The 27468-nt window shown below is 57.0% G+C and overlaps 2 protein-coding genes across 2 annotated transcripts; one reads left to right on the top strand and one right to left on the bottom strand.

Moving 5' to 3' along the window:
• Positions 1–279: 279 nt before the first annotated feature.
• Positions 280–12735, top strand: TMEM132A (transmembrane protein 132A). The gene is made up of 11 exons (XM_044259398.1): positions 280–447; positions 2851–3065; positions 3306–3524; positions 4272–4603; positions 5873–6022; positions 7145–7343; positions 7441–7584; positions 9337–9539; positions 10239–10518; positions 10858–11049; positions 11460–12735. The coding sequence occupies exons 1-11, from the start codon at positions 348–350 to the stop codon at positions 12492–12494; spliced, it is 3069 nt and encodes a 1022-aa protein (XP_044115333.1). The 5' UTR covers positions 280–347; the 3' UTR covers positions 12495–12735.
• SLC15A3 (solute carrier family 15 member 3) lies at positions 12655–25245 on the bottom strand. Its single transcript, XM_044260333.1, has 8 exons — positions 24706–25245; positions 21500–21789; positions 19074–19221; positions 17570–17680; positions 16679–16847; positions 14879–15037; positions 13378–13533; positions 12655–12939 (listed from the first exon to the last, which is right to left on the bottom strand). Exons 1-8 carry the CDS (start codon positions 25243–25245, stop codon positions 12785–12787), a joined length of 1728 nt encoding a protein of 575 aa, XP_044116268.1. The 3' UTR covers positions 12655–12784.
• Positions 25246–27468: the final 2223 nt, after the last annotated feature.

Here is a 27468-nt window from a genome sequence, read left to right on the forward strand (position 1 = left end):
GAGCCAGCCGAACGCCTCGAGGCCCTCTTAGTAAGGCGGGTCAGTCTCTAGGGGAGCGGCCTTCTTCCCGACCTCAGGCGCGGGGGCGCTCGGGGCTTGGGGATCCGTGGGGCACTAGGACCCGGCGGGGCGGAGGGGCAGCCCCTGTGCCGCGCTCCCTCCCTCCCACCCTCCTGCTCCGGCTCCCGCTCCATTGTCTGGGAGCTGCGGCCGCGGGCAGGCGACCGGGCGGGCGGCGGCGGGGATCCGGCCGGCCGGGTCCGGGCGGCGCGGAGCGGGCGCGGGAGATGCCGGGCGGGCGGGGGCCACCTGAGCCACCCGCCTAGTCCCCGCCCTCCGCGGGAAGGATGTGCGCCGGGATGGCGGGGCTCGCGGCATGGGTTCCCCGGGGGCCCTGCGGCCCCTGGCTCTGCCTCCTGGTGGCCCTGGCCCTGGACGTCGTGAGAGGTCAGAGGGAGGGGAGGGGATGGGCGGGACCCGGGGTGGCTAGGGCCCGGGCCGGGCCGGTTAGGAGGGATGCGGCCAGCCGGGAGCTGCGGGTTCCCGGACTAAGCTCGGAGCGGGTCGCCCCGCAGCTTGCCCTGGGGACCGGAGGTCTCACCACCCCCCCCGCCCCCAAACGGATCTTCCCTCCAGTCGAGCTCCTCTGTTGCTTCCCTCACTTCCAGAACCTGGCAACTCTTCCTAATCCAGCACCAGCCAGTCCGGGGCTCTCACCGCCAGCCCACGCACCTTCCGCGAGCTCCCCCTCCCGCCCGGGCATTTAACCCGGCTGCCCCTGGCTCAGGCGCACCAGCTCCCTCGTCTGCGGTCCACAGAGCTCCTAGCCTCCTCCCCCCACCCACTCACCCACCATCGACCCGCCCCCCACGGGCTTGGGAAGCAACCCCTTTGCCTGGGACCTGCGAGGTGCTTAGCCGCCCTCCCCTTGCCCCCAGGAGCGATCTGACCTTGGAATCTCCCGGGATTGCCCCAACCGTGCCTTCCTGAATTCTGTGGGGATCCCTATCACTGGAGGAAGGGGGAGCGATTCCCGTGTGCCCAGGATGGGGGTCAGACCAGGCGGATGACACCACAGAACTGGGTGGGTGGGTGGGGGGTGGCAGATAGTGAAGATTTCTCTAGGCCCCCTTCACTCTCACCGTGAGAGCTGAGCACTGAGTGCTGGGAGTCCGTGGGAGTCAGGCCACAGAGCGTCTTGTAATTACCCAGGCAGTCGAACAGGTGGAGGAACGGAGGTCAAGGGCTGCCCCCAGGAAGCCATAGTCACTCACCTGTTAACACTTGGGGGCAGGATGTGTGGACTGTCTCAGATACAAGCTCCTTGATGGGGACATCTTGAAAGAGGTTGAAACCGTGAAGTGCCCCAGCCCAGGATGGGGCAGAGAGGGAGCTGGCTCTAGGGCTCCTTTCAGCCACCTGCTCCCTTCCCCAGGGGACCCAGCAGGAGCCCTAATAACCTCTTACACAGAGAGTTGAGGGAAGCCTTGTCACATCCATTATTCAGTAGCGATAACCCCTCCTCCAGACTGCACGCCACACTTTACAAAGCCCTCCCCTACTCACAGTTGTCGTTAAATGCTCATTCTACAGGTGAGGACTCAGGCTCTGAGACGTTAAATGACCCAGGCTTTATTGAGACAGAATTAAGATGTAAACGCAGTCCTCCAGGCTCCCAGAACATCCTGTCCAGGGAGAGCTGCCCAGCTTGGGGGATTCAAGAATGAGTAGAACAAGTCCCCCTGTCAATAGACAGGAAGACAACCAATTCAGATGAGGCAATTAGGGGACTTCTGGGAGGGCAAGCAATCAAGAAGGGCTTCCTTAAGGAGACAACATGACCTTAAGGGCGAGGGGAGAGACCCACAGTCTGGGGAGTGAGGCTGGAAGTGCTCACCCTTGAAAACAGCCACGGGGAGAAGCAGGGTATCCCTCTGGGTGTAATATCAGTTCTGACTCCCAGCTTCCCCACTTTCCAGGTGGGGGACCCCAGGCAAAGTCCCTTAACCTCAGCCTCATCTTTCACATCCATAAAATGGAATTCATAGCAATAGAACCTAGTTCTCAGAGTTATTACACAAATTGAAGTTAATATATGTAAATGTCTTAAATAGTCATCTGCATATAGTTAGTATCCGAAAGTGTTTATTATTACTAGGGCTAACCAATAGTTGGTACAAACCAAATACGGTCTTAGGAGTCCTTTGTCCTACTCATTGAATATTTTGGCTCTCCCCAGGGTCATGGTCCCCCCCTCCCCCAAAGTCCCAATCCCAATCCCATTTTTGCACTTCGGTACCCAGTTGGGAGAGAGATGAAGGGTGCAAGCTTAGGAAACCAGTGTGCAGTTTCCATGGTGACGATGGAAGAGGAGGGAGGGTGGGTGCCCGGATAAGTCTGGCCAAGGACCCAGGGACAGAGAAAGGGTCTCTGCTTCTACAAAGCTCCCCTCATCACCATCTCACTACGCAGACCCTGTCTGGGGAGAACTGTGCCCCCCAGATGGCTTGACACCAGAGGCAAGTAGGTAGAGGGCAGGGATGGGGAGGGGATGCTGAGAAGATTCTCCTCAGGGAAGGAAGGCCTGAGCCTACGGAAGGTAGACGACGGAAAGGTTTGGAAGCTGGCATCTGGTCCAGGGTATACATTCAAATCCTGGTCCTGTCTTGTGCTATGATCCATTTCCCCTTCTGTGAAATGGGATAACTTCCCCCCACATCCTGGGGGGATGGAACATTTCTAACCTTTACTTCCTCCACTGCCCACCGCTACTGTGCCCCAGGCTGGAGCTTAGTTCAGCCCTGGCCAGCTCTGGAGCTGTCATCATCTCTACGCCTTCTCCTTCTGCAGTGGGCTGTGACCAGGACCCCCTGGGCCCCGTCTACCTGCCCGCAGCCCTGGAGCTCCTTGACGCCCCTGAGCACTTCCGTGTGCAGCAAGTGGGTCACTATCCACCCACCAACTCCTCTCTGGGCTCCCGATCTGAGACCTTTCTGCTCCTGCAGCCATGGCCCAGGGCCCAGCCGCTTCTCCGGGCCTCCTATCCACCCTTCGCCACTCAGCAGGTAAGGAGAGGACCCCAGGAACTGACTCCCAGGCTAACAGGACTCAGAGCTGAGGTCTGCTTGTGTGTGGCTCAAGGCTCTTCCCCAGCTCCAGCTGTGCTCCACATTTTCCAGAGGGGGAAACTGAGGCCTGTAAATGCTCTCTTCTGCCGCACCAGGCCTGGAAGCCTGGGATCCCCTTTTTCCAGGTCTTCCTTCCCTGCACTCCCTGTTCACTTGAGCAACCCATTCTCCCTCCAGGTGGTCCCACCACGGGTCACTGAGCCCCACCAACGGCCAGTGCCCTGGGATGTGCGGGCTGTGTCAGTGGAAGCGGCCGTGACTCCAGCGGAGCCCCATGCCCGAGTCCTCTTCCACCTCAAAGGGCAGGATTGGCCACCAGGGCCTGGCAGCCTGCCCTGCGCCCGGCTCCACGCCACACACCCCGCAGGCACTGCTCACCGCGCCTGCCACTTCCAGGTGAGTGGACAGGCCCTACCTAGGCTTGCCCTACCTGCTGTGCCAGCCAGAGGGTAGTCCTGGGCGAGGGAAGAGAGAGCTTACCACTTCTGGGTGGTTTCAGAGTCCCAGACAAGCTGACTCCATTCCCGCTCTGCTAGCTTTCATGGGGACCCTTTGAAAGGGTTATTGAGGGCCCCTTAAGGAAGTTGGGCTATTGTATACGACTTTGGACACGTAACTTAATTTCTGTGGGACTCAGCTTCCCCATCTATAAAATGGGGTGATAATAGATCGTACTTCATGTGGAGCTGGAATACAGAACAAGTGAAACGAGTGCAATAGCTTAGTACAATGCCAATGCCTGGCCCAGAGTACTCCCTCAGCAAGTGTTTGCGTTATTGTTAGAATTGCTCTTATAATTGCATCTTGCACTGTTTTGGTGCCGGGATCCGCCAGGGAGAGGTATTTTGCAGGCTTCGGGATTCTTCGAAACCTGAGATGTTGTCCAGGTGATCCTGGGGCATTGTTAGGGGGAGGCATTGGGATTGGCTCACTTTGGAATGAGACTGTCCCCCAAAGTCGAAGTGTGGCTTTTGGACGGGTTCAGAGACCCAGCCCCAGTCACTGAGTCACCTGGGACATGTGTCTGGCCCGTGCTGGTCCTGCCTTTCATGAACCCCCTCCAGCTCTGCGTTTCCTGCTGTGGGTGCTGGAAACCACTCCCCTGCCCCGGGTCAACCATGGCCGGCCGTTGTGTGTTTGCAGCCCTCCCTAGGTGCCTGCGTGGTGGAGCTGGAGTTTCCCTCCCACTGGTTCTCCCAGGGCTCCACCACGAGGGCCGAGCTGGCCTACACGCTGGAGCCCGCCGCTGAGGGCCCTGGGGGCTGCGGCCCCGGTGGGGAGGAGGACCCCAGGGAACAGGCCCTCCCAGTGGGTGGTGTGGAGCTGCGCCCAGCGGACCCCCCGCAGTACCAGGAGGTGCCCCTGGACGAGGCGGTGACTCTGCGGGTGCCTGATGTGCCCGTGCGGCCCGGCCAGCTCTTCAGTGCCACCGTCCTGCTTCGGCACAACTTCACAGCCAATGTCCTGACTCTGCGGTGAGTTCTGGGCTCCTGGAAGGGTTGGGGGCGGGGGCGGCGGTTTGAAGGCAGGAACTTCTGCAGGGAGACTGGACAGATGCTTTCTCCTTTAGGGGTCCTTACTGGAATCCTTGATCTCTGCAAACACGGGCCCACCCCAGTCTTTCCAGGCCCGGCAAGACCTGGCCATGGGCACAGCCCTGAACTCGGAGTCAGAAATAGGAAGCTCCCCTTCCCCTGGCTAACACGGCCTACTTCAAAGGGCAGCTGTGAGGCTCCAGGGAGGGAAAACAGGAGAGGACTTGGAAACTGGACAGTGCGGTACCTGGGAGTGGCTAATGCTCTAATGCCCCAGGAACTGTGTTTGCTCCAGTCAAGTTCATCTGCATGTTCTCCCGCCTGCCCCCTGGCTGCACATCCCTTTTCACTCCTCCCCACAGGAAGGCCCTCCTTTTTGTGTCCCTCCCGGCAGGAAGTTCTCCCAAAGTGGCCCCCAACCCAATTCCACTGACAAGGATTTGCAGAGTATGAATCTCCTCTCCCATGTTTGGGTTTGTGTGTGTCCTGTGTCAGGTGCCTCTCCCACTCTCCTGTGCCCACTTGCACACTCATTAGATCTTTCTCAGACACTTAAAACGTGCCCAGCCCTGTGTCTCCCTCTACTCTGGAGCTACAGAGAGGAGCAAGGCCAAGTCCCCACCTGGTGCTACAGGGCCCCAGCGGTAGGGAAAGGAGCTATATGGCACGCACTGGATTATGTGCTCTGGTGGAGGTCCCAGGTGTGGTGGGGCCTGGGTGAGGGCTGGAGGGAAGGGGAAATTCATCCTGCACTGGAAAAGCTTTCTAAGGGAAACAGTATTTGAGTTGCTGGAGGCTTGAAGAATGAGCAGTCACAAAAAGGAAGGGCAGGGTGGGCTGAAGGCACAGCCTGAGCAAGGACTCAGAGGCGTAAATGAGCTGTGTGGAGGGGCAAGAATTTTTGGTGTAGCTGAAGCAGAGTGACAGAGGGATGTCACAGCTAAAGACAAAACTTCACCAGATCCTGGAGGGCTTCGATGCCCGGATTAGAGTTGACCTTGTGGGCTTGGGTCTTTGAGGCAGGGAGAGCTCTGTGTCCTGACCTGCACTGAGATGGGGTCCTTCTGGACCGGAGGACGGTGAGCAGAATATTCAGAGCGCAGTTGGGGAGCCCAGACAGAAGGCCAATGTCTTTCGACACTTGTGTCCCTCATTCAGTCCGTGGTTCAGCACCCAGCTTGACACACTGGGCCTCTGTCCCCTTCCCAGGATCAAGGTGAAGAAGGGGCTGCATGTGACGGCTGCCCGCCCAGCCCAGCCCAGCCTCTGGACTGCCAAGCTGGACCGCTTTAAGGGCTCCAAGCACCATACAACCCTCATCACCTGCCACCGTGCCGGAACCACAGGGCCAGACTCCAGGTGGGCAACTCTGTCCCTGGGTGCCAGAGAAAGGAGAGAGCAGATTTTTTCTGGGGCCCAATGGAAGGGGGCTCCCGGGCTGCCTCCCTCCCTACTCCCATCTGAGCATGCACAGAGCACTCCTTCAAGGAAGCAGCACAGAGCAGATACTAATTCATTTAGCTACTGTGTATCCATGTCTGGGTACAACGAAGTTATTCAGCTACTGTGTATCTATGCCCCAGTACAGCAAAGTTATTCAGCTACTGTGTATCCATGCCCCCGGACAGCAAGTGTCTATGATCTAGTTCCAGGGGATGCCAGCCCATCCTGACGGCTCAGTCACAGCCCTCACAGCTGCCACCCTGTCTCCCACAGCACATGAAATGGGTCCCCTTTTGGGGGCCATTACTATTTCAGAAACAGCTCAGCTGTGGTTAAACTTTATGAACTCTTACTGGTGCTCTGAGCCTAGGCCAAGGCCATGACTGTGGTAGCTCAGGTTTGAATCCTGTTTCTGACATTTTGGATGAATAACCACCGGCAAGCTGGTTAACCTCCCCCGGTAACTTCCTCTCCCGACCGGAGCCTCAGTTTCCTCACCTGTAAAGTGGGGATGATAATATACACCCTAGGGTCTGTGAAAATAAAATATAGAGCAAGCACCCAGCCAGTGTTTGATCAAAGGAACCTGCAAGGGTTATGATTCAGGGGGTCGAGTGCCAGTCCTGGGCCTGAGAAGTGACTCTTCCTCCTGGGTAGAAATTGACCCCGGCTGCTTTATGCCTTCCCCCACCACCCAATGGCTGTGGAAGGTGGATATTTGAGTGGAGGGGGAATAGGGAGGCAGGAGGGCAAGCAGGCTTTCCAGGGAGGGTGGCAAAGTGGCTACATGGATCTTCTAGAGGCCGAGGGTGTATGAGAGCTGGGGGTCTGGAGCCGGGCTGCTTGAGTTTAATCCCAGCCCTGCCACTTTTCACTCTGTGACTCTGGGCAGGTTATATGACTTCCGTCCCTCTGTTTTCTCCCCAGCAAACTGAGGGTTATCCTAGGACCTAGCTCACAATCTAGAAGTGCTGACAACAGCACCTGGCCACTAGCAAGTGCTCAGCCTCTCTCTCTCTCTCTCTCTCTCCCGGCCAGCAACCCCCTCGAACTATCAGAGTTCCTGTGGGTGGACTTTTTGGTGGAGAATACCACGAGTGGGGGTGTGGCGGTCACTCGCCCTGTCACATGGCAGCTGGAGTATGCAGGCCAGGCCCCCGAAGCAGAGAAGGACAAAATGGTGTGGGAGATTCTGGTGTCAGAGCGGGATATAAGAGCCCTTGTCCCACTGGCCAAGGTAAGGAGTCCCCTCCTGTGCCTGGCCAGCCTTGGGCCCAAGTGAGGGGAAGAGCTAAGAGCTGAGCTCCTCCTGCACCCCTTCCACCCATCCCCAGGCCGAGGAGCTGGTGAACACAGCTCTGTTGACTGGAGAGCCACGCCGTGTGCCCGTGCGCCTGGTCACAGTGGACAGCGGGGGGGCGCTGGTGGAGGTGACAGAGCAGATCGGCTGCGAGTCAGCCAACACCCAGGTCCTGCAGGTGAGTAGCGTGTCCAGCCCCGTGTGAGTATACCCTTGTGTGCACGGGGGTGCACGAGCCCCTTCCCCACTCGGGTCCCCAAGAGAACAGCTGTTTCTTCACACCAGAAACCTCGTGGGGGTAGCCACAGATTCAACTTCATTCGTTCCCACCACCTCTCTCCACAGTCCGGTGGGAGCTGTGTCACCCCAGCAGCCCAGGTTAGGCACCTCCACGTTCATTGACAAATGATCCGATGTGGGAGGGTTAACAGTGCATACTTTGGAGGCACGTGACTGGCTCAGTCAGTAGACCATGTGACTGCTGATCTTGGGGTCCTGAGTTCAAGACGCATGTTGGACACAGAGCTAGAGCCTACTTTAAAAAAAAAGAGGGAGAGTATAGATGTTGGGACCCACAAATTTTAGTTTGAAACCCATCTCTGGGAGTGCCTGGGTGGTTCAGTTGGTTAAGCATCTGCCTTCAGCTTAGGTCATGATCTGGGGGTCTGGAATCGAGCCCCTACATTGGGGGGGGGTCCCTGCTCAGTGGGGAGTCTGCTTCTCCCTCTCCCTCTGACTGCTGCTCCCCCGTGCTTGTGCGCTCTCGCTTTCTCTGTCAAATAAATAAATCTAGGAAAGAAAGAAAGAGAGGAGAAAACCCATCTTTGTTATCAATTAGCTGTGTGATCATGGGCAAGTCTCTTCACCTCTCTGAGCCTCAGTTTTCTAAGTTTTAAAATGGAAATATATTAGACTGTTGTAAGAATTAGAAGCTCCCAGAGGTGCCTGCGTGGCTCAGTTGGTTAAGTATCCACTTCTTGATTTCAGTTCATGTCAAAATCTCAGGGTTGTGAGATTGAGCCCTACATCTGGCTCTGTTCTGGGCATGGAGCCTGCTTAAGATTCTCCTTCTCCTTCTGCCCCTCCCCAACTCTCTCCCTCTCTTAAAAAAGGAAAAAGATGAATTAAAATCACCTTAAGACACTATAGCAGCAGAGAGCAGCAGCTGAAGCCACGGCAGCTTTTAATGCAATGTAATACTTATAGGATGCTAAAAATGGTAATTATTAGAGCCTTGTAATGATCCATGAGATTAAAAAAAAAGGGTAGGCAACTTACTCCATTTTGAAGTTTTAAGAGGAGAAACACAGAGCCTGCATTTCCTAACTCCTGGCTGCCTGTTTGGAAAATAGGTCTTGCCACTTACGAGGCACTTTGCCCCTATGTGAGTGACTCTCTCCAAGGGCTCTCGGGTGGGTAGGTCTGTCTTGCCTCTGCCCACCTTCCTGTAGTTGGTTGCCAGGCGGCTCCCACACAAAAGTCAGAGGTCAGCACTAACAAGGAGCCAAATGCGTGGGTTTGAACTCTCCACTACCAAGAGAAAGATTTTGTTGTAGGCAAGTAGCTGGTTTCCCCAGCTGAGCCCTGGGTGAACTTGAGGAATGGCTGGTTCCTCCAGATTGAATTTTGGAGGCATAGTGAGCGCCCCCCCCCCTTTTTTTTTTCCAAGATTTTGAGAGAGAGCATGAGCAGGGGCGAGGGGCAAAGGCAGAGGGAGAAGCAGGCTCCCACATGGGGCTCAATCCCAGGACCCTGAGACCATGACCTGAGCCAAAGGCAGACCCTTAACCGACTGAGACACGTACGTGCCCCTTGGTGAAATCTTCCTACTCTTAAGACATGCCAGTAAAATGCAGAATGAAATTCAGCCCTGCCCCTCATGGCGAAGCCCTGTCTTCCAAGGCTTAGCCCAGCTCCTGCCCTCCCGTAGGTGTCGGAGACCTGTGATGCTGTGTTTGTGTCTGGCAAGGAGAGCCGGGGCGCCCGCGGGGTGCGGGTGGACTTCTGGTGGCGCCGGCTGAGGGCCTCGCTGCGGCTGACAGTGTGGGCCCCGCTGCTGCCCCTGCGCGTGGAGCTGAGCGACACCACCCTGGAGCAGGTCCGAGGCTGGAGGGTCCCCGGCGCAGCTGAAGGGTGAGTGGAGGCCTTGGTGAAGTCGCTCTGGGACCCGAGAGATGGTGCAGGGAACACAGCCAAGGGCTCAGCCTGGGGTCTAAAAAAACAGCGCTGTTGTTTCTGGTTCCTCCTACCCACCTGCCTGTCACCAACGGGCCTCTGGCCACTTTGTGATCGCGGACCTCCACGCTCCCTCTCCCCCTTCTCCTAAGTCCAGATCATTTCCTAATTACTGGGTCGCCTGATTAACCCCAACCGCCTTCACTCTCCTCTCTGAGAATGTAAGACCTTAAAGGTGGGGATTTTCTCTGTTCTGTTCACTCCTGGGTCCTCAAAGCCTAAGATGGCACCTAGCTCAGTAAAGATCGAGAGGGTCCCACCAGAGCCCAATGGTGAGGCAGTCTCAGGAATCTGAGCCAGGCCTTCTGGACAATGAGCACCCCAAGGTCTCCCCGCTCAGAGGTGGTCTCTCCACCTCCCTGGGAGACAGGAATTCAGATTAGGAGCAAGAGGAGGGCGGCCTGATGGACAGGCAAAGGCACCAATTAGGAACAGGGCTGCGGCAGGGCACCCACACGTAGAGGGACAGTAGAGGGGCAGCTGTGCACGTCCCTTAGGAGTTGCGTGTCTCCAGAGGCCGGGACCCTCCGCGGCTGGGGCGGAGCCTGAGCCGACGGCCCGCCCCCGGGTTTGTCCATTCCCTACCCCCACCCCCAGGGTACCGGAACCCGAGGCCGCTGGGGTGGCGGAGGAGGCAGAACGGCGAGCCCGTGGCTGCCGCCTACAGTATCAGCGGGCCAGCGTGCGCTTCCTTGTCCCCTTCGCGGCCCACCCGCTGGACGGTGGGCGCCGCCTCACCCACCTGCTTGGCCCCGACTGGCTGCTGGACGTGTCCCACCTTGTGGCGCCACACGCACGTGTGCAGGACCCACGCGTAGCCTCGCTGGAGGGTGGCCGCATCCTAGTGGGCCGGGAGCCTGGCGTCACCTCCATTGAGGTGGGTAGAGCCCACCCAAGGCCCCAGAATGTTCGTGGGTAGGTGTGAAGAATGTCAGATTGGGCCCCGGGTGTACCTGAGCAGGTATGAACCCAGTGATGGCCCGTGTAATGGGGGACACCCTCAAAGCATGAAGGGCTGGGGTTGGATATGTGGGGGCCAGGACTGGAGAGCGGAGGGAACTGTTCCCGAGGCATGGGATAGGGGTCCTGGTATGTATTCGTGGTATGGAGGGCAAAGGGTGGGGAAACGCAGTGTACAGAGGATGGGGCTCGGAGGGAGGGTCTGTCTGTGTCCTCTCCTGGCCCCCCACAACTTGCAGCTCCCTCTCATCCTCAGGTGCGCTCCCCACTCACTGACTCCATTCTGGGAGAGCAGGCATTGGCTGTGACGGATGACAAGGTCTCGGTGTTGGAGCTGCGGGTGCAGCCGGTGATGGGCATCTCACTGGCCCTGAGCCGGGGCACTGCCCACCCTGGGGAGGTCACGGCCACATGCTGGGCACAGTCAGCCTTTCCCGCCCCAAAGCAGGTGACAGCCAGGGGTCAGGGGGATGAGGTCAACATCTCCAAGTGGGGGTTAATGACAGGGGGATGGGAGGCACCTGGACCCCTCACCTTAGGGTTTTTCAGAATGAGGACTACCCTGTGAGGTAGTGAGCTCTCTGTGGATAGAGGTGATCAAGCAGTGGCTGGCTGGAGTGTGGCAGTGGGAGGTTGGTTAGATGGCTCTGAGGACCCTCCCGATGACTCAGACCCCAGGGCTGAGTGGCAGACAGGTGATTGACACACGTCCCCTCTCTCCCTGTGTTTTGTCCATCTGCCCGTGTCTGTTTTCTCTCTGATCTCTCCTCCTCCGTGTGGCCTGTCTCTGTGGGAGTGGTCTTGTGTGCATGCGTGCGTGCCTTCGCGTGTCTCTGCCTGTGTCCGTGTGCCCCACAGGAGGTGGCCCTCTCCCTCTGGCTGTCCTTCTCTGATCACACCCTGGCCCCCGCTGAGCTCTACGACCACCATGACCTGGGACTGTCTGTCTCAGCCGAGGAGCCCGGTGCCGTCCTGCCAGCCGAGGAGCGGGGTGCCCAGCTCGGGGTGGTGGTGAGTGGGGCAGGGGCCGAGGGGCTGCCTCTGCACGTGGCTCTGCACCCGCCGGAGCCCTGCCGCCGGGGCCGCCACCGAGTCCCCCTGGCCTCTGGCACTGCCTGGCTGGGGCTGCCCCCTGCTCCTACTCCGGCCCCTGCCCTCCCATCCAGCCCTGCCCGTAGCTCACCAGATACCGAGGCCAGCGTGGGAGGGAAACGATGGGAGGCGGGTGGTATTGGGGGCAACGGGGGTGTGAGGGGCAAGTTTGAGCGGGCGGAGGAGGAGCCTGGGAAGGAGGCAGAGGCTGGAGAGGAGGAGGAAGAGGAGGAGATGGTCCCTGCCCCTCAGCGGGTCACCGACCTAGAGCTGGGCATGTACGCTCTGCTGGGCATCTTCTGTCTGGCCATCCTCATCTTCCTGGTCAACGGTGTGGTCTTCGTGCTGCGCTACCAGCGCAAGGAGCCTCCTGACGGTGCCACCGACCCTGCCTCCCCCCAGCCCCACAACTGGGTCTGGCTGGGCACTGACCAGGAGGAACTGAGCCGCCAGCTGGACCGCCAGTCCCCCGGCCTGCCCAAGGGGGAGGGGGGCTGCCCTTGCGAGACTGGGGCAGGAGGGGAAGCCTTGACCATGGCCCAGGCCCCTTCTGGGGGCACCACCAGCTCCTCAAGCACCCTGGCCCGGAAGGAAGCCGGGGGGCGGCGGAAGCGCGTAGAGTTCGTGACGTTTGCGACAGCCCCCCCAGCCCAGCCGTCTGAGGAGCCCGTAGGGGCCCCTGCCGTGCAGTCCATCCTGGTGGCGGGCGAGGAGGACATCCGCTGGGTATGTGAGGACATGGGACTGAAGGACCCCGAGGAGCTGCGCAGCTACATGGAGAGGATCCGGGGCAGCTCTTGACCCCTCCCCAGCCTGCCTGGCCCCGCCTCGTCAGCCGCCAGCCCAGGCAGCCTCCTGAGCACCCTCTGGTGCTTGCGGATCCAAGTCCCTCACCTGGTCTCTCCAAAGGACGCCCACCCAGGTCCCCTCTGCCCTGCCCCACCCCCATCATGGACCATGCTCGTGAGGAAGGGCTTATGCCCCTTATTTATGAACCATTTCATCCTAACGTTGGGTACAGAATAAACTCAAGGAACCTCCACTGGGCCTGGACTGTCTGTGTCCTGGGGAGAGAAGGGCGGGGAGGGTGTTCAGCCCCTGTCCCTGCTGGGACAGCTTTGCGAAGGTGGGGCCTGAGCTACCCTCTCGTAGCGGCTGGCGATCCACATAAACAGGAGGGCCGTGGCGGCCTGGATGCCGGCCAGCAGGAAGAAGTACAGGTCCATCCGGCAATTGTTGATGTTCCCTGGGGAAAGGAGGGGTTGGCATTTGGGTCAAGCAGGGCTCCCCAGGGACTGGCGGCTGAAGCCGTGTGGGGAGTGGGTGGACGGACAGCCCTCTCGTCCTGTGCTGCCTGTGAGTCCCCATCAGATGTTCTTTCTGGGGTTTAAAACACAAAGACCCCAGAGAAAGGGGACCCTTCAGCCAGAACGACAGACTTCCAGAAGCAGGAAGGAGCCTGGAGGTCTGTCGAGTACACGGATTCCCTTTTGACAGTTAGGGAAACTGAGGCCCGAGGCGGGGAGGCCACGTGGGCGACTGGCCGAGGTGGGGCTACAACCCGGTTCTTCTGAGTCCAGGCTGCTATTTCACGGGGCCTGGGGTCAAAGCACTTAGTTGCCACCTCCTTTCCAAGCCTCCCACCACCCAGGTCCCCACTCCCCAGGGAGGGCCCCACACTCACCAAAGTCCCTAGGGCAATAGAGCCAGCCCCCGGGCAGGGACAGCAGTGCCACGAGGCTGGAGCCCAACAGCGAGCCCACTCCCGACAGGCAGAAGAAGATGCCCATGATGGCACCCTGCATGGAGCGCGGAGCCTCCGAGTACGCAAACTCCAGGCCTGCAGAGGGACGGGGGGAGACCCAAGCGTCCGCTGGAGGAGCGGAGATGGGGCCCGCCCAGCCTCCATCCTGCCCCCCCCCCCCGCATGACTGCCCACCACGAGGCTAGGATGACCCCCGTGCCCCCGTGCCCCCTTGCCTCTGCCCTGCTCATCTAGTCCCCTGGCTGAACACCTCCGCCTGGATGCCCTCCCACATTGCTCTGCCGCCCCTCCTCCTCGGTCTCCCATTTCGGGGACAGTACCTCTCTCCCCCCTACCCTCTCCACCCTCCTTCAACATCATCGCCAAATCCTTTTGATTTAACCTGAGAAACTTCTTGTCGGCCCCCCTTTCTGTTCCCTTTGCCCCAGGCCAAAGCGCTGCCCCCAGTCAGTAATGTCCAGCCCCTGCAAATGCCTCTTAAACCACCTCCCTGCTTCCTGTCTTCCTCCTCACACAGCCAGATGGGTCTGTCTAAAAAAAAACTCTAATAGTCCCCTGTTGGGGGGTGGGGGGGGCTGTTATTGCCCTGAGGTGAGATGGCAACATCCATCCAGGTTTGACCCCGACCCTCCCCAGCCCCTGCACACTCCCCACAAGGCTTAGCTCTCCGCAGCTGCTGTTCCCCCTGCCTGCAAACATCCTTCCTGCTACCAGCTGAGTTCTGCCCTCCCTGCCCACCTGCCGGCTCCCCACCTCGACCCAGGGACTCTCCCTACACCCTGGAGTCACCACTACAGCCCTCCCCTGGGTTTACTGTCTTCGTGACCGCCCCCCCTACCCAGTTCTGAGTGAGTCCCACAAGAGCCTAGCCGTGGGCCTCCGGCCAGGTTGCTCCTGCTACTTGGCTGAGCAAAGAGCCAACCTCCGCTCCACAGCTCTGGCTCACAGCCCGGCGGGGGCTGCAAACGTCCTGCATTATTACAGCACAGTGACCCGCAACAGCGATGAAGGAAAGAAGGATGGAAGGACTCCCTCTGCCCAGGGGTCTCGGAAAGGGCTTTATGGAGGAGTTGGCATTTCGGCTCAGCAGTGATGGGGAAAGCGGGGTTCACTTTGAACCTGAGGCACAGGGAACAGCACCCGCACAGACATGGGGAATGAAGAACACAGCACCAGGGACCATGTGGGAAGTCGGTAGGGAATGTCTTAACCACCTGCAAACCTCCAGTGCCTAGTCTACTGCCTGGCACACAGCAGGAGCTGGTGAGTCTCCCCTGGGTGAACTCAGCCCCACTCAGAAAACCTGGCCTTCCTCCACCCCCATGAACTCCAGAAGCTGGACCCGTGAGACCTCCGACTTCGAGGCAGCACCAGGCAGAGCCCGTCATTGGCGCGAGAGCAGGGGAGGGGGCCGGGGTACCTGGGATACTGGCAAAAATCTCACTGATCCCGATGAGCAGGTACTGAGGGATCTGCCACCAGATGGACAGCGGAGCTGCGTAGTACATATCCTTCCCGATCTGCTGGGACACCGTCTGATTGCGATGGACGTACCGTAAGCGCTCCATCTCCAGGCCTCCTTGGGTGGAAGAGGGTGGGGGGTGGGGAATATAAGTAGCCAGGCCCAGCATCGGAAGCTTAGCCCAGCGCAGAGCTCGTCTCGTGGTTGGTACTCACGAGGTCCCCAGGGACCTAGTGGCAGGAAAGGAAAAGCACATGGGCCTGGGGGCAGGCTGGAGGTCCGAGATTTGAGCTTCAACTCTTCGACTTTTGCCTTGACTGCTAAGAATGCAGTTTTGCTCTCATAAACAGGAACAGCTTGTGTTACTTGAGAGCCTGTTACGTGCTGGGCATTTAATATGCATTCTTGCAAATGAAGAAAGACAATTTTAGGCTAAGCAACCAGCCCAGGGTCACCCAAGCTGATGAGGAGTTGGCGCTGGATTTGATGTCACAGCCAGCACCTGGTATCACAGTTAGCCCCATTTCCCTGATACCACGGGAAATCCAGAAGAGTTTTTAACCTGGCTCTCAAGCTTATTTTTACCTCCTTCCCCTTCATTGCTTGGGAGACAGCTGTGCTGTTGTGGCATGAACACTGGATGTGGTAGGAGGTGAAGGCGTAGGTTCCAGTCCTGAGCCCTGGCACTGGCTATCTGTGTGACCGTGGGCAAATCACTTAAACTCCCTGAGACCCAGTGCTCTTATGCAAAAAGTAGGAATAAAAATCCCAGGATAAGGGGCGCCTGGGTGGCTCAGTCGTTAAGCTTTTGCCTTCAGCTCAGGTCATGATCCCGGGTCCGGTTGAGACTAGGATCTCGCTACCGGCTCAGCAGGAGGCCTGCTTCTTCCTCTCCCACTCCCCCTGCTTGTGTTTTCTCTTTCACTGTCTCTTTCTGCCAAATAAATAAACAAAATCTTAAAAAAAAAAAAAAAAAGCCAGGATTGCTATGGGGATGAACTAGGACAAACTGCATTAAAGCACGGGTTGAAAAAAAACCGAGTTTGGTTTTCGTCCTTGCAACACAATCCTGGTTTTTGAGCTTTGATTCCCCTGGCTCCTCATAATCCAGGCACAGTGCTGGGTGTCTCACAGACTTCGCCTTTTTTTAATCCGCACAACACTCGGGCTAGACTACATTCCATGAGGCAGAACTCGGGTCCTGCTCTGGGGCTGAACGAATTACTATCCCCAATGCAAAGACGGAGCTCAAAGATGCTTAGTAACCTTGGGATCACTGAGTTGCTGAGTGAAAGGGACGGAGGTTTGTGCAGTAGCATGAAAGGCTTTGTTACCAGCACCCCTTTGTCATAAATGGCTTCAAATCATTTTGAACTAGAAGAAGGAAGAGAATAAATAATAAATTCTTTTTTTTTTTTTTTTTTTTAGTGTCTGAGTGTCTGAAAAATTCTCCAACACATTGATTGGGTGCCATGTGCATTATTCATAGCAATGAATGAAAAAGAAAAAAAAAACCTGTCTTCAGGGATCTTCCACGACACTGGAGAAAATCTTTTTGCATCTCTTGGCCTGAGTTCCCTCATCTGACGAGCAGAGACGGGACTAGAGGAGGAAGGTCCCCTTCAGCTCACACCCCCTGGGAATCCAAGACTGACACCCACCGTGGGAGGGTGTACATGGCCTAGGCCCACGGTTCCAGCATCAGCCCAAAGCAGAGCCAGCCTCCCTCCCCATGTCCCTCCACTAAGGCCCACACACCTGCCACAAGGACAGAGGCAAAGCCGAAGAACATCCCCAGGGCCATCTTCTGCAGGGCGGAGGGAAGCAGCTTGCACCTCAGCAGTAATGGGTCCAGCAAGTGGTCCTTCACAGGCACCAGGATGAGCACCACCACGACGTTGGCCAGGAGGAGCCAGGCTTCTGGGATCTGGGTAAGAGGGGGCCAACCAAGACGGGCTAGCAGTGCAGAAGGAGCCCTGGACAGGAGCAGGGAGCGCTGGCCTCCTGGATGATCCAGGGTCAGCCCTTTCCCCTCTCTGGAATGCACCTTCCTCCGCTGGGTAAGTCAGGGATGGGATTAAATCAGAGGATGGCAAATCGGTTCCTCTGGCTTCTATCAGTGGGTAACGGCTGCCTGGAACATTCTTGGGCTCCACATGAAAACATGTGAAGATGGACTAGTGATGTCTGCCCTGGGCAAGGAATGAAGGTATAGTGGCAAATGTCACACCCTCAGCTCTGAGGGTCTTTGATGTTATGAGTCTTTGACACACCAAGGACCTGGTTTGGAAAGTTCTGGTGAAAGACAGACATGTGGGCATCCAGGCGTCCCAGAGAGTGAGGGAAGTCAAGGTGAAATTGAGGGACCCGAGTGCACCTTGAAGGCGCTGAGGGCTGCCTCAGAGCGGCAGTGAGTGGGAGCAAAGCTGGCCCCGAATTCTCTGGAACAGCTGAGCATCTTGGCAGGATGCCTGGGCTGGGGCACAAGGTGACCCATCCTCCAGGTGCTTTTATGTTCCCTGAGGACCCCCTACCCCTGTTCCCTGAGGACCCCCTACCACTGGGCGTGGAAACAGTCTGCCTTCTGTTTACAGAGGAGACACCCTGCACCGCCTGCCGTGGGGGCTGAACCCCTGCCTGGCCTCTTACCTTGTAGCCGCCGGGCTGAGCTCCCAGAGCCACGGAGCTGTTGGCGGGGTTGTCTGGGAAAATGTTCGGGATGCGGAGGTGAAGACCCTGCAGGACGTACGTGGACTGCATCTGCCAAGAGGGGCGGAGCCATGACTGGCCCAGAGCTGGCCACCTCCCCCTCAGCCCGGGAGCAGCCGGCTCCTCGGCTCCTCGATGGGCTTTCTTCAGAAGGAGCACGGGGCAGGCAGACGGCTGTCCTCTCTCCCAGCCTCAGGGGATGTGACCAACCCCGCCCCCTCCCCCATTCTCCTTCCTCCTCGGGAGCCAGGCGGGGTCAGGGAGCCTCCTTCTCTCTGCTTCCAGGCCCATGAGCCTTGTGTGCAGCCTTATCCCAGAGCCTGGGCACAGCTGGTCTGACTCACATTTGGTGTCTCCAGGGCCTGGCACAGAGGAGGTGTGGAGAAATGTCTGTTGACATGGGGAAGATAATGACATGGCTGTCCCCACGGGGAGCTCTCCTTTGACACTGAGACCAAGCTGCATCCCACGGGCTGACACGGCACAGGCCCCGGGTAGGCCCTGGCCCACCGGAATGGCTCTGGGCAGGCTCTAGGGGGCCCACTGCCACACTGGGCATCACCCTCTTAGCTGCTCTATAAAACTGGGGGACCGGGAGTATCCCCCCAGGAGGGCCTGGGGCAGGTGAGGGCACTCAGGGTGCTCAGGACAGCAGCTATGCACCAACTGGTGTGTGAGGATGTCCATATTCTGAGAATCGGCCGCGGACACATGCACACACCCTCCTCATGTCCCTGTCCCCTCGCCTCTGTGTCACCCCAAGTAGCAGGCTGGCCCTACACAACACCCATATTTGGTAAATGCACAACAAGCTTCCTAGGAAGGGGGTATGGAAGGCAAAGGCCTTGTCCTCTGGGGGCTAAAAGCTGGGGCTATAAGCTGCTGCCCACCGCCCCCCCTGCCCCCAGCACCACCAGCCTTCCCCTGAGGAGATGGCGGGAAGCAGAGACTCTCAGACAGGCTGGGTACCAGTCTCACCTAAGAAGTTTACCCTTCTAGAGACGTCCCCCCACAGTCTGGGGTGGGACATGGAATCAGTTTCAAAAGCTCTGCAGGCGGTTCTGAGACACAGCCCGGGTGGGGGACTCAACGCACGGAGCTTGTCCCTGACTGGCTATGTGGCGTTGGGCAACCCTGGGCCTCCGTTGCCCCATCAGAGGATCTGACTGCTCTTGAGCTGGGGGGGAGCCTCTATGTCCCCCGTTTTGCACAGGAGGCCCAGACAGACGGGGTGACATTCGGGTCACTGGGCCTCAAACCCGTCTCCAGAGTTCCTCATGCTATTCATTACCGGGATGGCTTTGTGCCAGGCCCTGCGTAGCCACAGGTCACGCTGCGACCCCCTGCCTCCTCTTCCACAAGCTCTGGGCTTCTATGGTGAGAGCGGAGGCCTGTCAGGTGACCGGGGAACCTGTGCCCCGGAGCGAAAGACCCGGATGCTCACCTGGAAATATACCATCCAGTAAGGCACCAGGGTCACCATGACCGGCAAGAGCTTCACCAGCACCTGAAAGTTGGCCATGTCCTCTTGGGGGGAAGGACCAGGCTGGGGAGCCCTCTGGTTAGGCAGCGGCTGGGTGACTTGAGGGTCTCTGTGGGGTGATGGGGGGCAGCAGATAAAGTAGCAGCCATCACCACCCCCACGGCCACAATTTTCTTGCTCCTCCATCACCAATGGTCACCTCTGAGCCCACCCATCTCCTCCCTCCACCAGGAGCATCTCCTTCTCAGTCATCACCGTGATCACCGTCCTCGCCATCATCGTTGTGAATGAGGCGATCTCCCCCCAAAGCCAACCTCCTGCCAACTGTTCACTACACTCCCTGTCACTGTGCTTACTGTCCCCTCCTTTCTCGCACAGGTGGCTGATCAAGACCCCTCCCTCCTGGAGCTGGAGCCCAGCAGTCTGGGGGAAGGAAGACCAGGGACTGCAGCCAGTGGAGTGTTGAGGGACTTTTGGCCTCAGTGCCGGCATCCCATGGGAAGCAGGGAAGTCCCAGTCCAAGCCTGACTCAGAGAGAGAGGGTGGCCCAGATCTGACATACCCCAAAGCACCCCCATTTGCCATCACCAAGTCCATCCTCCTCAACAGGCAACATTACAGCCCTCTCTCTACGGACGGAGGCAGCGGAGGGGTAGGGGTGCTGGGGAAATGGTCAGGAAACAGGATAGATTAACCACTGCTGCGACCTTCCCCCTTTGCCCTTTTTGTGGACAGGTTTCTAATCCCTTCTTGATCTAGAGCCTTGCCTCATCCTTTGAGATGCCAAAAAGGGAAACACCAGTGCAGTCATTTCTAAAGATGGCCACTATTAGCCTCTCCCCTCCCATGGTGGGATGCCACTCCTCCACCAACGGCCGGTTTGCTCCCCTGCCTGGGATCCAGGCTGGCCTTGTGGCTGACCCACGGAATGAGCAGAAATGGTGGCTCGGGGACTCCAAGCCCGATATCAGATTCTAAGACCAATCGTTTCTGTCTCTTTTCCTTCGGAACGTTCACTCTTTGAAAGCCCCCTCTCTTACAACCCACCTTGCCATGAGGAGCTCCAGCCACAGACATGAGGCCACATGATGGGGGACGAGATGTGGACTACCAGCAACGTAAGTGAGCTATCTTGGATGTTCTAACCCCTTTGGCCAGATGACTGACCCCCCCCACACACACACACAATGACATCACAAGTAGAAGAAGAACCGTCCGGCTGAGCCCAGTCGCCGCGGAATTGTGACAGGTAAGAAAACACGGTTGCTTCAGCCACTGAATTCCAAGACATTCTGCTGGGCTACGCTGGGTTGTTAAAAGGAAACCCCACAGCAACACAGTGCACCAGCTCGGACAAACATGTGCTGCCCCTTTTTCATCTAGGTCCTACTGACGGGCTCCGTAACCAGTTCCAGGGTCTAGACACAGGTTTGCTTAGCATAAGTCGTCAATTAACTTAAGGAAGGACAGGGGCTGAAGCAAGCTGGTGTGAGAGGCTGGTCAGAACCTTCCTCCCTGGGCTGCCGGCTAACTCAGGGGAGCAAGTTTGGCGGATTTCTTTTTTTTTCCCCCCAAAGAATTTATTTATTTTTTTGACAGACAGTGATCACACACTGGCAGAGAGGCAGGCAGAAAGAGAGAGAGAGAGGAGGAAGCAGGCTCCCCGCTGAACAGAGAGCCTGATGCGGGGCTCGATCCCAGGACCCTGAGATCATGACCCGAGCTGAAGGCAGAGAACCCACTGAGCCACCCAGGCACCCCTTTTCTTTTGTTTTTAATATTTTTATTTATTTGAGAGAGAGAGAAGAGAGAGAGAGCATGGGCAGGTGGAGGGGTGAAGGGAGAGGGAGAAGCAGACTCCCTGCTGAGCAGAGAGCCCAATGCAGGACTCCATCCCAGGACCCTGGGATCATGATCTGAGCCAAAGGCAGACGCTGAACCTACTGAACCACACAGGTGCCCTCTTAGACTTTCTTACACTTAATACCAGTGTGGCATTGGATTACTTATGTTATATCCCAACAGCCTGCACTGGTACCATTGTCTCCATCACCAGCCAGCCCTACCGCCTCCGTCAGTCACCGCCGACTTCGCCTCACCGAGGCTGCTAGCAAACACCTCCACCTCGATCATCACCGTCAAGACCACGAACAGCCTCCCACTTTCTACAGTGAGCCCATCAGCCGCACCACCGCTGCCGCCACCTTGACCTCGGTCACCATCCTCAGTCACCCTCACCACTCCGGCCCCCAGCACAGCAGGCCGTCATAGAGGACTACCACGGGAGTTGACCCCAAACGTCCTTCCAACTGGCCCATGGCTCCCCCGGAGGAGCACAGCACATGTTCACACTCCGTGGCCCTCTTCCCCAAGAGCCCCCTTCTCACCTGACAGAGTGTTGGGGCCGCAGCCGGGGACAGCAGCTTTGGAGAGCGAGTTTAAGCATAGAGGACACTTGGCTGCCTGTGGGGGGCTTGGTGACGAAGATGGGGGTGGCAAAGAGGAAGATGAAGAAGGCCAAACCCACGCAGCCCACGGGGATGCTGTAGCCCAGCAGGAAGTTGACGTTCTGTTGGATAAAAGCCACCACCAGCAGCGAGAGCACAGCACCCACGTTGATACTCCAGTAAAGCCAGTTGAAGAAGCGACGGCTGGCATGGCGACCAAGATCCATCACCTGCAGGGCAGGGGTGAGAGTAAGGGAGGACCGGGGGCACCCTGCCACGAGGTACTGCACCCCCTCTCCCACAGAGGCACTTTCCTGGTCCCTGATCACTAAACAGACACTAAATAAATATTGGTTGATAGAATGAATAAGCCTTTCCCTTGGGAGTCACTCGTTAATGATCAAGATAGTTTGGCACAGCTGTTTTTTCATGCCCATGGCACACCGTGTTTTTTAAATTTTCACCAAGAAGTGCACCCAACAGATGTCTTTGATGTCACTTTGTTCATTTCTGGTTGGTTTATTCCTTTGTCTTTGACTGAATGGCCTACAGTATGCATCACCTTTGTAATTAGAAGAAAGCCCATAAAGATCAGGTCTATTTCACATTATTAAATGTGGTGAACAGTTAAAAGTCTAATTGAGAATTTCCTCTGCAATTTGGAAATGCTGAGTTTTCTCCTGTGACCCATCGGCCCGTCCCTTCCCCTCCTCTTGCTCCTTCTGATTTAAGCCCAGTCAAGCAAGGTTGGCCTATCAGGGAAAGCAGAGGTAGTCTCGGACACAGCCCCAAGAGCGGGTTCTGGCCTGACAAAAAAAAGAAATCAGTCCCCCCCAGCAAGGGCAGAAAGACTGAAAATCTTTACCCAGGATTTGGATCAATCTGCAACTGTCAAGCCCCAGGCCCCCTTCCAGTCTGCTGGTTCAGGTCAGTAGCACTGGTTGATTCTACTTCTCCCAGACCCTGGTCTCAGTTCCTGCCCCAGTAGGTCTGGGGTTGGGCCCAGGCATCTGCATTTCTAAAAAGCAGCGAAGACTAGAGGTCAATTTTCAAGGTGATTCTGTACTCTGTTACGTCTGTCACCTTTTCAACAAACCACCAGACCTCGAAATCCACTGGTTTTCCTTTCTGTTAAGCTTGACATTCTGTGATGGTTTTGGGGAAAAGGTAAGGTTTTTTTTGCCTTTCTAAAGGTAAAATTATAGTCTATACAGAAGCATAGTCTTAGAGATTCTGAGGGCTCCTCTAGGCATTAGAGGGGGAAGACCATGTCCACAGGAGAGTTTTTGCTGTTGACTTTCAAACGGAAAATTGAATAAGCCCCATTATGTGCAGGCATTTCCATTTATTAATTGGATGTAAATTAATATGACAATTGCAGCTCTAAGAGGGAAGACCAGGCAGCCCATTCAGGATATAAATGAGCTCTCCCAAAATGAGCACTTTGTCAAGAATGATGGATGGCCCTTTCTGAAATCAGCAAGTGTGTTAAAAACACGGCTCCTGGGTATGGCTATCTGCCAGATGGTGCGAACCCTTCCCACCCACACACCCTCCATCTAACTGCCCTCCTGAATTCTGCAGCAGTCCCTCACTGCTTTGGGGTACCCGCTCCTGCTGTCCCCACCCACTCTCCACTGCAGCCAGAGACATTTTTAAAGAACTCAAATCCAGTGATGTCCACCCCTGCCTGGAATCATTTCAGTGTTTCCAACTTGTCCTATGGGTCAGGTTCAGACTCCCTAGGGCAGCCTAGGGCACCCGGGGGTGTAGTGCACATCAGTGAAAGAGTAGAATGAAGGGAAGAAGAGAGATTCCTATCGGCAGATGTTGGGAGTCTCCTAGTCTGAAGGAAGGTCAACAGTAGCCAAGGAATGGAGAGGGTGCCCTGGGGGCACCAAGTCCCCGGTCATCAAAGGAACCCCAATAGCCTGGATGAGTAAGTCCTTCGCAAGGACAATGGAAACTGGGTAGGATGCAATGATTCTTTTAAAATATCCCCTCTATGATGGTGGATAAATACAATTAAAGAACATTTGAATAACAGAGGCAATAAGGGAGAAGTACAGCAAGTTCTGTTGTGACAGCCTTTTCCTGTTTCTCATTTTAGCTGACTCCTAGTCTTTTCAAAGGGCTGTAATCATATTTTGTACTCAGTACTGCCTTGCTTTTGCTAACACCCTCTGTGGTTGTTTTAATCATACTACATATTACTTGAACTTATTGTCTAATATCCCACTGAGTGAAGCTATCAAAATATAGCCATATCAGGGGTGCCTGGGTGGCTCAGTGGGTTAAAGCCTCTGCCTTGGGCTCAGGTTATGATCTCAGGGTCCTGGGGTTGAGCCCAGCATCAGCCTTTCTGCACATCAGAGAGCCTGCTCCCTGCCCCCCCCCACCCCGCCCAAGCCTGCCTCTCTGCCTGCTTGTGATCTCTCTGTCAAATAAATAAAATCTTTTAAAACATTTTTTTCTAAAAAAGAAAAAATATATAGCCATTTCATTAGGCACTTACTCATTCATTTGGTAAATATTTATTGAATTTCTCCTGTGTGCCACGCTCTGTCCAAAAGCAGAGAGAAAGGCCTCAGAGGCTGAGATATTTGCCCAAGTGCTCATGGCTAGTGAGAGGCAGAGCTGGGATCTGAACCAGTCTATGGGACCCCACCTCTGGCTCTGCTGGTTAGGAAGGAGCTTACTCCTTCCCTCGCCCCCAGATTCCCTAGGACACATAAAGATGGGGCTCCTGGAGGGGCCTGAATTCCAGCTACCCTTCCCACCCCTTGACCTGCTCCCTATGTGACCTTGGACGGGTTGATTCATATACTGAAACTTCAGCCTCCTCATCTGTAAAGTGGGCATAACACCACCTTCCTCCTGGGTAGTTCAGAGGATTAAAGGAGTTAAAACATTCAAAGCAGCACATGGTCCAAGAAAGCCAACAACGGTTATTACCATCGCGGCCATCCTTATTGTTAGACGTAGCGCCCCCTCTTCTTTCCAGTAAGGAAACCGGGAGCAGAGAAGGGGGGAAGTGGTTTGCCTGAGGTCGCTGCTGGCTCTCGGTCTCAGCTCCAGGAACCGCGCAGGCCCTGCGCTCTCCCTGGACCTCGCCGGGCGCGCGGGGCGGCCCGCCCGCCACTCACCTGGTCCGCCCCGAAGGAGGTGAGGTTGCTCCTGATGGAGCTGGCGGCGAGGGCGAGCAGCAGCAGCCCGGAGTAGAGGGTGGGCGCGCAGTACGGGGTGGGCGAGACGCGCGTGCAGTCGGGCGACGGGCAGGCGGGCGCCAGCGGCGACGCGGGCATCTCCCCGCAGAAGGAGCGGCGGCCGTCGACGAAGGCGGTGGCGGGCAGCAGGCTGGAGGCGACCAGGTAGAGCAGCAGGCTGAGCGTGATGGCGCGCGAGCGGCCCAGGTACGCGTCGGCCAGCCAGCCGCCCACGGGCGCCAGCAGGTAGGACGCGCCCAGGAAGACGAGCGCGGCGCGGGACGCCTGCTGGCCGTCCCAGTTGAAGCTGGCGCCGTTGAGGTAGAGCACCAGGTTGGCCGAGACGCCGAAGAAGGCGGCGCGCTCCAGCGTCTCCACCAGCAGCACCGCGGCCGCTGCGGTCCGCCGCCACCGTCGGGGCGCCCGCGGCCTGCGCGCCACCAGCGGCCGGCGCTCCTCCCGGGCTCCGCGCGCGGCCATCCTCCGCCTGCGGCCCTGCCCTGCGGCCCTGCCCTGCGGCCCCGCACCCTCGGACGGGCCGCCCTCCTTTCTCAGCCCCTGTGGCTGCCCCTCGCCCCTCTCTGCCTCGCCTTCTCTCCCCCTCCGGCCTCGGTGGCCACCCAGCCTCTACCTCCCCGGCCCTGACCCTCGGCTCTGTCCTCTCTCCTCCACCCACCCTGGCTCTTCCGACCCCCCACCCTTTCTCCCCCTCCTCTCAACACCGCTGCCCTCGCTGCCGACCCTTCTTCGCCCCGCCTCTCTGCCCCTCCCCCTCCTTTCCTGTTGCTCTCCCCGGTCGCCCCGGCTTAAGTGTAGTCCCTTACCCCTGTGACACCTGGCCTACACTCTGGGGAGGGGACCCTCCCACAGGGCTCACAGGCCCCTCCACTGCCTCCCCTGCCTCCCCTCTTTCCGCTGCCTCCCCTCCGGCTCTCTGTCCCGCTCAGCCTCTGTCCAGCTTTCTGCTTCTTGGGAAATTCTGGTCTCTTCTCGGTTCCCCTTTCTGTGGCTGGGCTGTGTCACATGGTGCCGTGGGCTGCACAGGAGAAATGAAAGCCTGGGTCACAGGGTCCCTGTCTGCCCAGCTTTCTAAAAACCTCCCTTCTTCCCCAGTCTACTCTTCCTATCCCCGCCTCCGGAGCCTGAGGAATTGTTTCCATCTTTCACTTTCATTTCATCCCTCCATCCCACTTTGGCTGCATCTTCTTCCAATCACAGTGCAAAGCAACAGCAACAGAACTGGAAATGCCATTTGCATTTTTTGGTTTTTTTGGTTCCCCCCTCCCCGGCCCCGCCCACTTTACAGATGCAGCAACCGAGGCCCAGAGAACCTGTAAGAAGGGAGGGTGGGGATGACTGTTTATGATAACTGAGTTGAGGGTAAACCCCTGCTGGGGCTCCTGAGTGATGGGAAGCTCTCCGAATGCAATTCAGATTGTGTAACTGCTATTAGGAGGAAGGAAGTGGGGTCACCTTCAGGAAGCATGTGGCATCATAGAGGGCCCACAAGTGAGTTGAGATTGGGAAGGGTCGGCCCTCAGACTTCATCTAGACTGGGCTCAGCACTCACTCCTTGGAGCCCTGCAGTGCATGCCTCTGCCCTCTGCCCTCCTCCAACCTCAGGACAGCCCCATAGCCGCTCAAGTCTGGCCCCAGGCCCCTTCCTTCTCTTTCCCTGACTGCTGAGCTCTGCCCTCTCCCAGAACTGCTCTTCCTCCGGATCTCCGCATGGCTGGTCTCTTCTCTTTACTCAGATTTCAGCTGAAATGTCTCCTCTTCATAGAGACCTTCCTGGTGGTCCTAAGTAGTTGCCTGCTGGATCCCCAGCACTCTCCATCTGTCACTCTGTCTGTGTTCGTGTCTTCAGGGCATACAATACTCATCCCGTTACGGGTTTATTGTCTTCCCTGATAGAATATATATTCCACTGAGTCAAGGACTTTGTCTTTTTTGTTCTTTTTTAAAAGAATTAATCTTTTTTAGGGGCACATGGCTGGCTCAATGGGTTGAGCATCTGCCTTTGGTTCAGATCAGGATCCTGATGTCCTGGGATCAAGTCCTGCATCAGGCTCTCTGCTCAGTGGTGAGTCTGCTTCTCCCTCTCCCTCTGTGATCTCTCTTGCTCTTGCTTGCCCTCAAATAAATAAATAAAATCTTTTAAAAAATTAATTTTTTAGGGAAGTTTTAGGTTTATAACCAGATTGAGAGGGAGGTACAGAGATCGTCATACACCCCCTGTCCCACTGTTCCCCACTGCTAACATCACTCACCAGAATGGTACATTGTTTACCGAGGATGAGCTGACACTGACGCATGATAATCACCCTAAGTCTATCATTTACCTTAGGGTTCACTCTTGGTGTTGTACATTCTGTGGACAACTGGATGACGACACGTACCCGTCATTTTAACATCAATAGAGTATATTTTACATTGCCTTAAACATCCTCTGTGCTCCTCTTCCTTATGTGCCCACTCCCTACCCCCACCACTTCCAAACCCTGGCAACCACTGAATTTACTATCTTTGCTCCTTTTCTGGAATGTCATGACATAGCTGGAACCGTGCAGTGGGTGGCCTTGACAACTCGGCTTCTTTCATTTAGTAACACACACTTAAGAATCCTCCATGTCTTTCTATGGCTTCAGACCTCATTTCTTTTGAATAATTGTCTGGATGGACCACAGTGGATCCATTTAGCTT

This window comes from Neovison vison, chromosome 7 (genome assembly GCF_020171115.1).
Source record: "Neovison vison isolate M4711 chromosome 7, ASM_NN_V1, whole genome shotgun sequence".
NCBI lineage: Eukaryota > Metazoa > Chordata > Mammalia > Carnivora > Mustelidae > Neogale > Neogale vison.